The 14,776-nt window shown below is 40.4% G+C and overlaps 1 protein-coding gene across 1 annotated transcript in view; it reads right to left on the bottom strand.

Annotated features, from left to right (window-relative positions):
* IL17REL (interleukin 17 receptor E like) overlaps positions 1–14,776 on the bottom strand; it is a 64,210-nt gene that overhangs the window by 29,708 nt on the left and 19,726 nt on the right. Inside the window, exons 3-7 of the mRNA XM_087722561.1 lie at positions 11,510–11,659; positions 9,929–10,038; positions 5,338–5,452; positions 3,549–3,593; positions 1,361–1,497 (exon numbers count right to left, since the gene is read on the bottom strand). Of these exons, the coding sequence (XP_087578687.1) occupies positions 1,361–1,497; positions 3,549–3,593; positions 5,338–5,452; positions 9,929–10,038; positions 11,510–11,659 (557 nt within the window). The remainder of the gene's footprint in view (positions 1–1,360; positions 1,498–3,548; positions 3,594–5,337; positions 5,453–9,928; positions 10,039–11,509; positions 11,660–14,776) is intronic.

Below are 14,776 nucleotides of genomic sequence, written 5' to 3'. Positions count from 1 at the left end.
TTATGAACTAATCTAAGGCTCTGTAAAGTTGGCCAACTTGGCAGCCACCAGTATATATTAATAGTTACAACATTGTATAGTTTAACCAGAGGTGGGTTCCTACCAGTTCGCACCTATTCGGTAGAACCGGTTCGTCAAATCTACCGAACCGGTTAGAAGAGGTTCCACCAGTGGACCCGGAAAGCAGGCCACACCTAGAGAAGAGGTTCCAAAAAATTTTGAAACCCACCACTGGTCCTTGGATATGATTATTCTACACTATCATGCTCATATTTATAAAACTCAGTGCCACTGTGAAAGGTAAGGATGACTACTGCGTTTGTGGTGCAATCAGAACGTGTGTGTTGCATGTGTTGAAGTTATTTTAACGCAAATCAAAGATGCCTTTTAAAAAACAAGTTTACATCATATTGTTATGCATGCCAGCGCTGTGTGTGAGGTAATTTAAGGTGGTTCTGACAAGTGTCGTTGGCATCTTTATATCTGGTCACATGGGTGGCAAACCACTCCCACAAAGGAGGCCACACCCACAGAGTAGGTTCGAACAATTTTTGAAACCTACCACTGAGTTTAACTATGGGTTAAGTGAAGAAATAATTTCTTTCAATTGTCCTATAATGCCCTGTGTTAAGTTTTATTCATGATTCCATTCTGATATTCCAAAAGGCAGACACATTTTCTTCTATAATATGTCAATATCATGAATAACTGTATGCACCTCTTTTCTTTTTTATTCTCTTTATTCTTTTTTATTCATTTTCTATTCTTTTTCTCAAGTAAAATATCCAATTTCTACAATAAGCTTTTGCCATTAACCATTGGTCACATAGAACTGAATACAGCTTTTTTTTCATAATACTTAGCAAAGACAATTTCCAACATAGCAACAAGATCCTGATCACATTAGGAATTATGCCTATGTATTCTTGTTTTCTTTTTCCCCCATATCTAATTTATTTATCAAATTTGCACATTTGCATTTATCAAATTTGCAGCTCCTATTATATCCTATCCCATATATTTTTTCATAAACTGGTATTCTCTTCCTTTATAGTGCAACAAGTCCAAATCTTATCATTTGCATTTAGAAATCCTTAGAATTTCTGTTCATTTAACTTCTCACAATTAGATGTCTTCAAATACTAGAGGGAATGTGGGGAAGAAAACAGCAAGAGAAAAGGGTGGAAGAAAGGAAGGTGCAGGTGTTAGGAAAAGGGAAAAATAATAATTTTTAAAAACATATTTCTATTATTGGAATTGGAATTCCCATGGAATTATGTTACCCTTGAAATGCCTTTAGTATTGCTTTGCTAGCTGAATTAATTTCATAAAACATTTTCAGCTTCTTTCAAGAACTTACCAAAGTGACAGGCCCCACATCTTCACATACAAATCTTTGATGACATAAACGGACATAACAGTCTCTGTTTTGGACATCTGAAATATTCACTGAAATGGTTTTTCTTGTTCTGTCCACATTATAAGCCATTTTGCTCACTGAAATTTACAACAAAGAAAAAACAGTAAGGGTACTGTTTTATGTTTGTATTTTTGGTAGCCAATAATTATTGTGTGTCCATACAAGACAAGATAATTGAGGAGTTTAAACTTCATTTGGAATATTAGTGTTATTTGTACAGGAAATTTGATTTCAATAAGTATTAAATGTTAGTGTACAATCTTATACAAATTTATCTGGAGTGAATATAAATAAAATTGTAGTACCAAGTGTCAACTCTTAAAGAATCCTAAAAAAAAATGTCTCCGATTGTACATGTCCAATTGGAAGTAAGTCCCTTAGAGGTCAAATTAAGTAAAGTACTAGAAATCATATGCGTTTTGTAATAATTACTTTCTGTGTGTGAAAGAGAGAATGTCTGTGTGTGAGTGTGAGTGAGTGCCTTCAAGTCAGTGTTACTCCTGGCAATTGCCAGAACAAGTCTCTGCAATTTTTCTTGGCTGAAGTGATTCACCATTGCCTTTTTCTTCTTAGGGCTGAGAGACACTGGTCCAAAATCAACCAATTGGCGCCATATCTAAGGTGGGACTAGAACTCTCAATTACCGGCTTTCTAGCCTGATGCCTTTAACCACTACACCAAACTGGCTCTCCAATTATTATATACATGTTTTTAATCACATTTATTTTTGACAAGGAAGCTATAAAACTCAGCATCTCTTGTCTCAAGAGATATATGTGGAACTGTCTTTTTTGAACTATGAGGTATTGAGCCATTGCTCTGTTCCCCGTCTGATAAAAGAAAATATACATCGGATTTGGAAATCAGCTAAAATTATGGTGAAAAGTACAACAAAGTTCAAATTTTTAAAAAAAACAGTAGCTAGTCTAGGATTTCCATATTCAAGCTGGCCAGATTGTTCCATTGTTCTCCAGTTACTGATTAGACGGAAATTTTAAACAGATATCAAGGTTCTGTGCATTTTTAAGACACACATATATACAGTAAGCATAATAATCATTACCTTCAGTTCTTATTTAGAATATAGAATCATAGAGTTGGAAGGGACCTTGGAGGTCTTCTAAGTCCAACTCTATACTATTTCAGACAAATGGTTGTCCAGTCTCTTTTAGAAAACCACCAGTGATGGAGCACCCACAACATGTGAAGGCAAGTTACTCAATCAGTTGATTGCTTTCACCATTAGGAAATCTCTCCTTAGTTCTAGGTTGCTTCTCTCCTTGATTAGTTTCCAACCATTATTTCTTGTCTTGCCTTTTGATGCTTTGGAAAATAGTTTGACACACACACCCCATTTGTGTAGGAGGTCCTCAAATATTAGAACAGTGATATCATGTCACCCCTAAACCTTCTTTTTATTAGACATACCCAATTCCAGTAAGTGTTCTTCATATATTTTAGCCTCCAGCTCCCTAATCATTTTGTTGCTCTTCTCTGCACTCTTTCCACTCTTTGCATTTAGTTATCACAGTTTCTAATTGACCAACTCACTTCTAAATTAGGACATACAGCAGTAAAGCATTTGATTAATGGAATTTGAACACCACCTACTAGTTGAGATATTATCTAAATTAAACAACAATTGGTCTATAACTCTTCTCTTTGAATCATAAAATGGGGAATGTGGATGCTAGAATAGTTAATTGTGGAAACAAGAATCTTTTTAGATGACGGCAGGACTATATGAAAGGTAGAACCTCTGCAAAACAAATTACCTCTGGAATTCATCAATTCAAGGATAATTTCTGCAGGAGAAATGAGATGAGAGGGCTTGTACTAGAAAAATATCTCATTATTTTTAGAGGAATGGCACCCAACTTTGATACCCAGTTTTTCTCTTTGGAAGCCTAATGGTCTTAATAAATTGTGCTGCATTTCAGCCCTCACTGTGTCCAATTTCTGAACCCCTTGATTCAAATCCAGATTGCCAGCTTCAGAAGAAAAAGAAGAATTTAAGAACTGTTTTTAAGCTGATTTTTATAGATAATACCCATGTGTTCTTGTTGATGGAATATTTAGCAGACTACTAAATATGCTACTGTTTTAGATTGCAGAGACCTCAACTTACCAAAACAATCTGGAATATTTTTCCCCACATCATTGTTTCTGCAGTCTGCAAAATTTTAAAAAAAACAGATTATCAACTTGTTTATTTTCATGAGGAATTGTCAGAAATCAGTAGAAAGCCCTTAATAGCATACAGATTACAAAGATTTCATTGATTCATCTATGATGATTAAATAAGGGATTTAATTGGAGTGATAACCTGGAGAGGGCTAAATTTTCTCAAATACAATTAGTTAGGTTCTTTCTGCTTTTGGGTCTATGAGTGATTGCTTTGATTTTGGACTTTTGTGAACCTAATGAAGCGGCTTATCTAAGCCATTATAGAAACACAACTTATGACTGTGATGTCTATGTTTTTTTGGACCGCGTGCCAAAAGTGGGGGAGCGAAGGGGGTTTGTGCATGGGCATGCCCACACCCATATTGCTATGCACGTGACCAGAGCTCCTTCCCCCACTGCTTTTGCCATGCTTTTTTTGCCCTCTCCAGGATCCAGAGGCTTTCTAGGAGCCTGGGGAAGCGTGAAAACAGCCTACCCCACCACTCCTGAAGCCTCCAGAGGGCGAAAAACTTTCCAACGTGCAAAACACAAGTTCGGAAATGGATTTCCGGTTTGTACATTGGGCTGTTTTTCACACTGCGAAGGCTTCAGGGAAAGCCTCCTGAAGCCTCCAGAGGGAGAAAAATGGCCCAATGTGCAACCTGGAAGTTGGAAAATGGGCCATTTCCAGCCTCCAGGGAGCCTCCGGGGGCGGGAAAGGCCTTTTTCACCCTCTTCCGGCTCCTAAAAAGAGTCTGGAGCCTGGGGAGGGCGAAAAACGGATCCACCATGTCATTACGTGCCAAAAGTGGGGGGACCACAGGGGGGGGAGTGCAGGGGGGTGTTCGCATGCACAGAGGGTGGGTGCATAGAATTATGGGTATGGGCACGCACATGCACAACCCCCCCCCTGCCTACCCCCACTTTAGGCATGCGATGGCAGAAAGGTTAGCCATCACTGGTCTAAAACAAGAGTTCCCCAACCTTTTCGGCTTTGTGGACAGGTGGAGGTCAGGGGGAGAGGAGATGGTTCTACATGTGTGGCACAGGGATGGGTTCCTGTCAGTTCTAACCTCTTCTATAAAAGAGGTTCCACAAATCTACAGTGCCGTTTAGAACCGGTTCCAGCTCCCTCCCCCTGCCTGTCCGCACATCATCAAGATGAAGAGCAAGAGGAGGAATTCTGGGAGTTGAAGTGCACAAGTCTTAAAGCTGCCAAGTTTGAACACCCCTGGGGTTTTTTTTCTAAAGGGTTAGGGGGCAAGGGTCTTGTAACTTGACAGCTTTAAGACTTGCGTGCTTCAAATGTCAGCGTTTCTGAGCCAACATTTTGGTTGCTAAGCAAGAGCATTGTTAAGGGAGTTTCACCACATTTTACAAGATGGTCACGCCCACCCAGTCACATGACTGTCAAGCCACTCCCACCCGATCACATGGCTGGCAAGCCACTCCCACAAAGCAGGCCACCCTACAGAAGAGGTTCTAAAAAATTTGAAACCCACCACTGGTGTGGCAGGCAAACACATGTGCAACTCCATTTGATTGTGGAGATGCATTTGTGAGCATGAAGGATCAGTTGTCAGTTACTTTTTTCAGTGTTGTTATACTTCAAACAATTGGTAAATGGTTGTAAATCACCTGAACTGATATTTGTGGCAGCATCATCTTCATTTTAGTATTTGCATTAGTATAAACATGCAAGTGCACACAGCTGCATGCACACGAGATCAACATTTTTTAATGTTTCCTACCTTCAACGTAATATTCTTGAGTCAGCTGAACTCCACAATAATTTGGAATTGTCGTCATGGTTATGTAGAGATGCTGTCCCACACTGACTTCAAAGCAATTAAATTGTATTTTGACCTGTTTGCATGGAAAGAATCTTCAGTTGAGACACTACTTCACAAAATGAGACCATGGGGAAACAAGCATTCCGCTAAGATTATTTTTCAAATACATTAATGTTATGTGTCATTTTTATTTTATTCTCTTACCCTGAATAATTCTGGAAGATAGAACTATAGAGAAATGTCCTGACAGTGAGAACAATTAATCAGAGGAATGGCTTACCTCCAGAAGTTGTGGGTGCTCCAACACTGGAGATTTTAAAGAAGAGATTGGACAACCATTTGTCTGAAATGGTATAGGTAGTTCCTGCCTGAGCAAAGGGGTTGGACTAAAAGAGTTCTAAGGACCCTTTCAACTCTGTTATTCTGTATTTATTAATTTTCACTTAATTATGTTCTCAGTTTCCAAAGGCTATCCTGTTTAAGAGCCGAGGTGGCGCAGTGGTTAGGGTGCAGTACTGCAGGCCACTTCAGCTGACTGTTATCTGCAGTTCAGCGGTTCTAATCTCACCGGCTCAAGGTTGACTCAGCCTTCCAGCCTTCCGAGGTGGGTGAAATGAGGACCCAGACTGTGGGGGCAATGTGCTGACTCTGTAAACCGCTTAGAGAGGGCTGAAAGCCCTCTGAAGCAGTATATAAGTCTAACTGCTATTGCTATTGCTATTTCAAGAAATGCAGTGATAAAATTCCAAATTTGACTCCTCACTCAGAGTTTTGACAGTTGGGATCTACTTGAAATTGAGTTCTGCTCTACTGTTAGAATTTGCCAATCCACTGAAGAGGCAGGAAGCAACTCTGACCCCTTCATTAAAGCAAACTCTTGAGCAAGAACCCTGATTGTATTTTATATTAAACTCAGAGATTTGGATTATGATAAAATAACAGTATTTCTAATACAGAAAATTTTATTATTGTTAAAATCAGAAATATTGACATGTGGAGGCATATCCTTTTTTTCATTCTGTTTTATTCAAAATAAAGTTAAAATACAATTTTTTAAAAAAAAATCCTGAAAAACCTATAAACAAAAGCAAACAAAAAAGGCATATCCTTATAACTTCTATAACTTAAGATGGGACTCCCCTCTACAACTCACAAACACACCATAATAAATAGAGGAGGATTTAATTCAAAGTAAAACATCTAAAAGATTTTCTTGGATTGCAACATTGGCTCTGATTTAGCTTTCTTTGCAGGAAGCTGGACAAAAGTAAACACTGTTGGCCTTGGAACTTGGGTTGTATTTCTTGTTTCCCCCGTGCATCAAATGCTGATCCAGTCAATTCAACTGGGCCCAGATGAGCATATGAATATAGATGCACCACTGAAGAAATGACACTTGGCTACAAAGTAAAGTAGTGAGTTTACAGCTTGTATAACAGTGTAAATGTGCCATCCTCTTAAAATAACACAACACATAGCCATTAATGTCTAAACTGCTGGCAAGATATCCTTAAATATTTACAAAATGTGAGGGAGTGTACTCACTTCTGTGATATACTGTATATACCAATAGTATCTACCTTGTTTGAGGAAATGTTCAAACCTTTATCCATGAATCAATATCAAACTCAAAGTATTTTTATGAGGTATAAGCTTTTCTGGAAAATCCCTAGATGTCCTTTCTGGAGTAATATTTCCTAACCATTATATACATATTCACTGTGGGTTTTGTTTTTTTCAAAAAGAAGAAGTCTGTAAAAATATATTGCCAAATATAGATTTCAGGAATTGGCAGATTAGTTGGAAGTACTTCCCTTTTAAAGTAAGAGAGAGTTACACAATATTCTCTGTGAAAATGTGAAGTGAGCATGGGGGATATAATTAAGTTTATGGAGAATAATTGTTCGATTTGCGTTTTCAGGAATATTCTTTTAAATAAATATATATGGAAGCAATGGCATGCAATATTCTTAACCCACACATAGTCAACATACAAATTTTCATAGCTCAAGGCAGACATAAACCTAATGCTCTCTGACAGTAATCAGTTAGTGAATGTGGAAACAATTTGAACCAATTCTTGTGCCTTTTGCACTAGTGTTTTGGGGATTCTGTTTTAAATAGTTTAAATATCTTCATTCTCACTTTGGCCCGGCAACCATTTGGCTGGTATAATAGTGTGGAAAATAAATTAAAATGCCGGAACTGTGTAGAATGAATATATAACTTCTAATCCCAAAATAACTTCCAAAGCCAATATTGGAGATTGGAAGCTATGATGATGACAAAATAATGTTATACAAGTGTCATGATCCCATTGCACAATGATATATGAGTCACTGGCATAGTGGCAGTGGTAACTAGGAGGGGTTGTGCTATTGTGATTCATTTGTACCCTTTACTGAATGGCAAGGCTCTACCCCCAGACCAGTGGTGGGTTTCAAAAAATTTTGGAATCTCTTCTGTAGGTGTGGCCTGCTTTCCAGTCCACTGATGGAACCTCTTGTAACCAGTTTGGTAGATTTGACGAACCGGTTCTACCGAATAGGTGCGAACTGGTAGGATCCCATCTCTGCCCCAGACACCAGAGGTGGTATTCAGCAGGTTCTGACCAGTTCTGGATAACCAGTAGTGGAAATTTTGAATAGTTCAGAGAACCAGTAAATACCACCTCTGACTAGCCCCACCCCTATCTGTTCTCTGCCTCCTGAGTCCCAACAGATTGGGAGGAAATGGGGATTTTGCAGTAACCTTTCCCTGCTATGCCCACCAAGACACACCCACCAAGCCACACCCATAGAAGCAGTAGTAAAAAAAATTGACTCCCACCACTGCCAGACACCCGTGCTCTGGTTACTTCCAGAGTAGATTACTGTAATGCTCTTTCCATGGGGTTCCCTTCAAAAGTATCTGGGAGTTTCAATTGATGCAGAATACAGCTGTGTGGATACTTGTATTGTACCTTTGTTCTGTGAGCTGAGCTGGCTGATCTTTGCTTCTGAATGTGATTCAAGAAGCTGATTTTCACATTTAAAGTCCTACATGGCATAGGGCCAGGCTATTTAATGAACCACCCATTTCCCAATCACATCTGCCCATCTCATCAGGTCCAGCATGAGGGTTGTGTTGAAGGTCCCATCCACTTTCATCCGATGGGATCCAGGTGACATGTTGCTCCTGCTTTCTAGAACATCACCCCCCCCCGCCAACCACCGAAGGTGAGGTTAGCTCATCACTGTTAATCTTTCAGAAAATCCCCCAAATCTAACTTTTCCAGCAGCCTTGAACATCCCATGGAAAGCCTGCATAATTATTATATTGTGCTTAGGTGCATGTTCTCCAGCAAACTTGCTTTTATTTATATTTTAAACTTTTTAAAATAGATATAACATTAGTTTAAGTGTTGGTTGTATGCTACCCAAAATCACATTCAGTAAAATGAGCTGCCATATCAATTTATTAAATAAATAAGGACATTGTCAGGGTTCCAAGTAAAAACTCTATACAAAGCAGAACTCCAAGGCAGGCAAGTTCCTCAAACAACAATTTTATTGGAGATATCATATTAAATATATGATCAAATGTAAGGGAAGATCCACAAGCCTTCCTATTTCTAATGGTCTGTAGGAATGACCTTGGAAGATAGAAGGAAGCGTCACAGCCTAGACCCATGATAGCAAACCTATGGCACGTGTGCCACAGGTGGCATGCGGAGCCCTCTCTGCGGGCACACAAGCCATCACATCAGCTCAGCTCTACTGCGCATGAGCATGCGCCTCCTACCAGCCAGCTTATTTTTGAGTCTCTGCCGTGCATGTGTGGGGCACATGCAGGAGATGTATAAATATGCATGTGTATGTGTGTGTGTGTGTGAATGGGTGGGGGAGCAGGGAGGGGAGTGGTGGGCCCCGTGGGCCCTACTTTTGGTCCCAGGAGGCTTCAGGGAGGCCTGCTAGGCCCAAAATGGGGCGCGAGGAGTCATGTGCGCATAAACGGGGGGGCTGGGGATGCGCAGGGAGAGTATATGCATATGCACAGGGGGCGGGGCACACAGATGGCATTATGGGTGTGGGCACACGTGTGCAATGTTGTGCAGGCACGCTTTCAGCACGCAACGAGCAAAAGGTTACCCATCGCTGGCCTAGACAAGTCAAGTAAGAGAAATCTGAGTCTAAAGGAGGTGTGGGGTTAGACAAAGCATATCAGAAGGCACTCTCTTTAGTCTTTGGGAGATTAAAAATAAAAGGTACTTATAGACCTGCAAGATTCTTTTAGTGTAGCCTTCAAATAAGGATAATTTGAGTACTCCTGGTTGATATTTTTTGCTTGAAAGGCTGACTCTATCCAACTCTGTTCTATAAATAACTTCATAGCACTATAAAATGAGAAAATGGGAACCCCAAATTTACCTCTGAACATATAATTTTGCCCTGTCAGCTTAAAAAGGGGGGGAAAGCACTTCTTACCTTGAAAGACACCATATCACCTTCTTCCTAGACTACTTAAATTTAGCTCCAATAAAATGACAGAAATAACTGAAATCTTTTACCTTATTTCCCTCAGGGTGGGCATTTAGCTCCCTGGAAATCTTCACCTTCACACACTTGGTTTTTTGAGTAACCATCAGGAAATAACAAATTCGAACACCAGAAGTATTTTCTGAAAATAACGTAGAAATAAATGCAAATTCAGAATTCAAAGAAACAAACTTTGAGGGGAAAGAATTATTACTCACTTCCAAAAGAATATTATAAAAGAGGGGGGGAACCTTTATGACTGAACCAGTGGTGGGTTGCCAATTATTTTACTACTGGTTTGGGCATGCTCACGTGCACACGCGCAGAAGCGTCCAGGTGGGTGGGCGGAGCCTCCCGATCCGGGCCAAACCGGGAGCAACCCACCTCTGGAATGAACCATAGAAATAAAAAGCCCTCTGAATCAAATAGCATCACTGTTAGAAAGCATAGGCTAATCAAAGATGAGTACCTCACTTTTAAAAGTTGAAATGCTCCTCAAAGTTCTACCAAATAAAATGTAGAAGAAAACAGTGATAGGTCCATTTTTTTAATTCTACTTTCATGGAGCTAAAGTGCATTACTAACCAACCTTCATAAATGCCAATCCAGTTTGACCAAATCCATTAAGGTCAACATTGATTAGACAGATGACTCTCCTACTTTCGTATCTCCTTTATCTCTTCTAAAATTTCTGCTAGAGAAAGTATTTTCATAGATTCCTCTATGGAATCATGTTATCGTCATGCAACTGGGAATATTGATTTACAGTAGTTTGTTTGCCGCATAAAAGCAGCTCCTGTTGTTTTCTTTGATACAGCTATCTTTCTTGATTTCTTTCCAGTTGCATTCATTTAATTTTAGTTTGTAGTTTCTTAATGGCACTTGGAGACATCTTAAAAACTCAAGGAATATTCTGCCATTGTACTGAGCTGAAACCCACACTGTTGAACTTCACATAGTTTTAAATTACCTTAGTACTGTGTTTCTCTGAAAATAAGACCAGGTCTTATGTTATTTTTTGTTCCAAAATATGCATTAGTGCTTATTTTTGGTTAGGTCTTATTTTCAGGGAAACACAGTACTAAATGCATCCATCTGCATGATGATCTTAACTGGGGCTTATTTTTGGGTACAGCTTATATTATGAGCATCCCGACAAAACATGCTAGGGTTTATTTCCCAGTTGGGTCTTATTTTCAGGCAAACAAGGTATATACTAATGTGACCACAAGATTGCAGCAAACAGTACAACAATTCTCATCTCTTTGCTGCTGTCTAGTGATCATCCATATTATTGCAATTCTAATTTGGTAGTGTTAATCATGATGCAACCTATTGGCACTATCCCTCCCTCCAAGAGAACATTCTACACCAAGACCATTTTGTGTGTACAAGCCCTGGGTACCAGGACAAGTATGCTCTCTCAGATGGAATCACAACGTCTTTACCTGTTTACCAATATTGTGTTGGGAGCCTTATCTGAAAGGATTTCTCAGGACCCAAAGATCTCTCTAGAGATCTAGAAGTAGAGCTGGGCTTTTCTGCACATGCTCCTCCACTGAACAAGAGCCCCCAGTTATTATCCACATTCCCTATGAAATCTTCTGATTTACCATTAAGTTGCAGGTTTGTCTTAACACTTAAGTGGAGAGAGCAATGCCTGTGATCTTCACACTTCATTGTAGTCCCAAGCTTCATGTTTCTAAGATTGACTGGAGAAAGGGAGTCGGGTGCAGGATGGCAGAAACTATTCATAGCCTCCACTGTAAAGATAACAAATATATGTGTCTATGTGCCTCTTGTGTAAAAACAAACTTGAAATAGCTAGATAATATCTTAAATCATTGAAGAAAAACTCAGCAGATGTCTATAGGTTCATCCCTCATTATACTAATAAGGCAGGAAACACATTCACTAGACAAACAATGCACTATAGACATATACTTCAGTCATATCTTCTAAAAAACAATAGTAAAGATTTCCCAATTCTGACTCAAGGGGGCTAGTTGTACAATCCATCAGTACATATGGTACTTTAACACAAAGGAGGATTTTGGATCAACCAAGAGTCTTCTCTTAGAGGAAGGAACGATATGTTCATTCGCCATATCATCTTAGGTTATCAATTTAGGTTCTGACCAAATATGGCAGTACTGAGGAAGATGACTAGTGCAAGCATCACCTACAGGGCTAAATGGTTGCCAGAGAGAAAACCTATTGCCCATGCAATACAAGTGTTTATGTTACTTCAAATCATTCTTGACTCTTGGCAATTGCCTGGACAAGTCCTTGCAGTTTTATTGGTTACATTGTCAGAAGCAGTTTATCGTTACCTCTCTCTTCTAAGAGAGTGAGAGACTAACCTAAAATTATCCAGATGGCTTCATTCCTATGTGAGGACTAGAACAAATGACCTCTTGGTTTCTAGCCTGGTGCCTTTAATCATTACACCAATCTAACTCTTAACTGTTTAATTAATGTATTCTTAAGTTATACAGTTGACTTGGTTAAATACTTTCCCTCCCTCACCACCCCACAAAATGAAAAACCAGAGGACCAAATTAGGGTTATGCTATCATTCTATGCATAGAAAGCATGGTCCAAAAATAATTTCAAAATATCACTGAATTGTACAGGTGTTATTGGGGTTTTTTTTAGTCAATGAAGTTATTCTAGACCAAGGATCAGCAACCCATGGCTCTGGAGCTGCATGTGGCTCTTTCATCCTTCCACTGTGGCTCCCTATCACTCAAAATATGCATCACAACTGCCAATGTGCAACTCTCCCTGGCATGCGATTTATTGAGCTTTTCTGCCCCCGGTAGGCCAACCATGGATAAATCCAAGAAAAGAAAACAGGAGAAAACAGAATGTTTAATTCAACTACATATGCTAGTTTTGTAGCCACTCAGGAAATAGTTAGGCACCAGACGGATTTTGTGGCTCCCGGTGTTTTCTTTTCTGTGGGAAATGGGTTCAAATGGCTCTTTGAGTGTTTAAGGTTGCCGACCCCTGTTCTAGACATCAAAGCATATTCTCACAGTTTAATAAACCATTCTTCCATAGCGGAAAAGAAGGATCTTTCCCCACCCCACCCCACCCCCCAAAAAAAGCAGATAAAATTATCTTAAACAATGCCAGGTCACTATAATTTGAAGGAGTGTGTGCTTTAGTAAAGTTTAATAGAAATATCACAAGTTGAAATGAAATTGCCTAACTTGACACTCCTGCTATTCTCTCTCATTCTTTCTCTGTCTCTCTGTCTCTATCTCTCTCTTCCTCCTCTCCCTCTCTCTCAGAAAACAGAAATAATTCTCTCCCCCTACCCCCAATCTTGGTCACCCTGAACAGTGGCACTTATCAGCAGTACTGAGGTTGGATCTGAAGCAGAGGCCATCACAGTCACTCAAAATGGTTTCCTTGCATCATTTCCCAAGATGCGCATCAATAGGCAGCATTCCCTTTCTGTTGACAAGCACCTATGGCCTACATGAGGCTGCTCCAGATTGCACAAGGTCTTTGTTTTTTAAGTAGCCTCGGAGAATGCTGTGAACACTGCATGAAAACAGGCCCTAGCCTTGCACAATTTTCACAGACTCAGGAGGCTACACAAGAACATGACCTTCTCACATGACTCCCACAGGGCCCAGTGTCAACACAAGAGCATACACCATCCTCATGCAACCTCTGCAGCTTCCAAAGTCTCTGAAAAGCCCCTCAGACAGGGTTCACAACTTGGGAGTCCTCCTGGACCCACAGCTGACCTTCGAACATCATTTGTCAGCTGTGACCAGGGGGGCATTTGCCCAGGTTCGCCTGGTACACCAGTTGCGTCCCTACCTGAACCGGGAGGCCCTCACAACAGTCACTCGTGCCCTTGTGACCTCTAGGCTGGAATACTGCAATGTGCTCTACATGGGGCTGCCCTTGAAGAGCATTCGGCGACTTCAGCTAGTCCAGAATGCGGCCGCGCAAGCGATTGTGGGTTCACCTCGCTTCACCCATGTTACACCTATCCTCCGCGAGCTGCACTGGCTGCCTGTCGATCTCCGGGTGCGCTTCAAGGTGCTACTTATCACCTATAAAGCCCTTCATGGTAGTGGGCCTGGGTATTTGAGAGACTGCCTACTGCCAATTACCTCCACTAGACCAATACGATCGCATCGATTAGGCCTCCTCCGAATTCCATCTACTAGCCAGTGTAAACTGGCAACTACCTGGAGGAGAGCCTTCTCGGTGGCTGCTCCGACCCTCTGGAATGAACTCCCTGTGGAGATTCGGACCCTCACCACCCTCCAATCCTTCCGCGCCGCTTTGAAGATCTGGCTGTCCCGGCTGGCCTGGGGTTAAGATTCCAACCCCACCCGAATTGTGTGACTGTTGTGCTCTCTTTTAATATGTTGTATTGTTTCCATATTGGAATACTGTTTGTCTTTCCCCCCCTCCCTTTTTGAATTGTGAGCCGCCCTGAGTCCCCCCAGGGAAAAGGGCGGCATACAAATAAAGGAAATAAATAAAAAATAAAATAATAAAAAATAAATTAAAAAATGGAACATGCTTTCAAGAATGTTTGTCAGGAGTTGGGGAGCAGTGGTGTGTCACCCAAAATTTCACCTTTTACATGTCTGTCATAAATCCACCATCACTGCACAAACAAGGAGATGATTTGTGACCAATATAGCCCTGACCCCATTCCACCTTACTTCCCCACTAATTCCTCTCAACCAATTTTCAGGTGACAGGCATTGGCCGAAGTCGGCTGCCCTGAGGATCATTTCGTGAGAGAAGGGGGCTGCCCAATAAATTAGTATTTCATAGGTCAGTACTCTGTTGATTTTATCAATAACTGATACAATCTTTCAGTCCTCCCAATCCCAACC

The sequence above is a fragment of the Thamnophis sirtalis genome, unplaced genomic scaffold (assembly GCF_051295495.1).
Source record: "Thamnophis sirtalis isolate CommonGarterSnake01/CBP01778 unplaced genomic scaffold, rThaSir2_p1.2 scaffold_9, whole genome shotgun sequence".
Lineage (NCBI taxonomy): Eukaryota > Metazoa > Chordata > Lepidosauria > Squamata > Natricidae > Thamnophis > Thamnophis sirtalis.
Note: the sequence above shows the minus strand (reverse complement) of the source record. Positions and strands in the feature narration are given on the sequence as shown.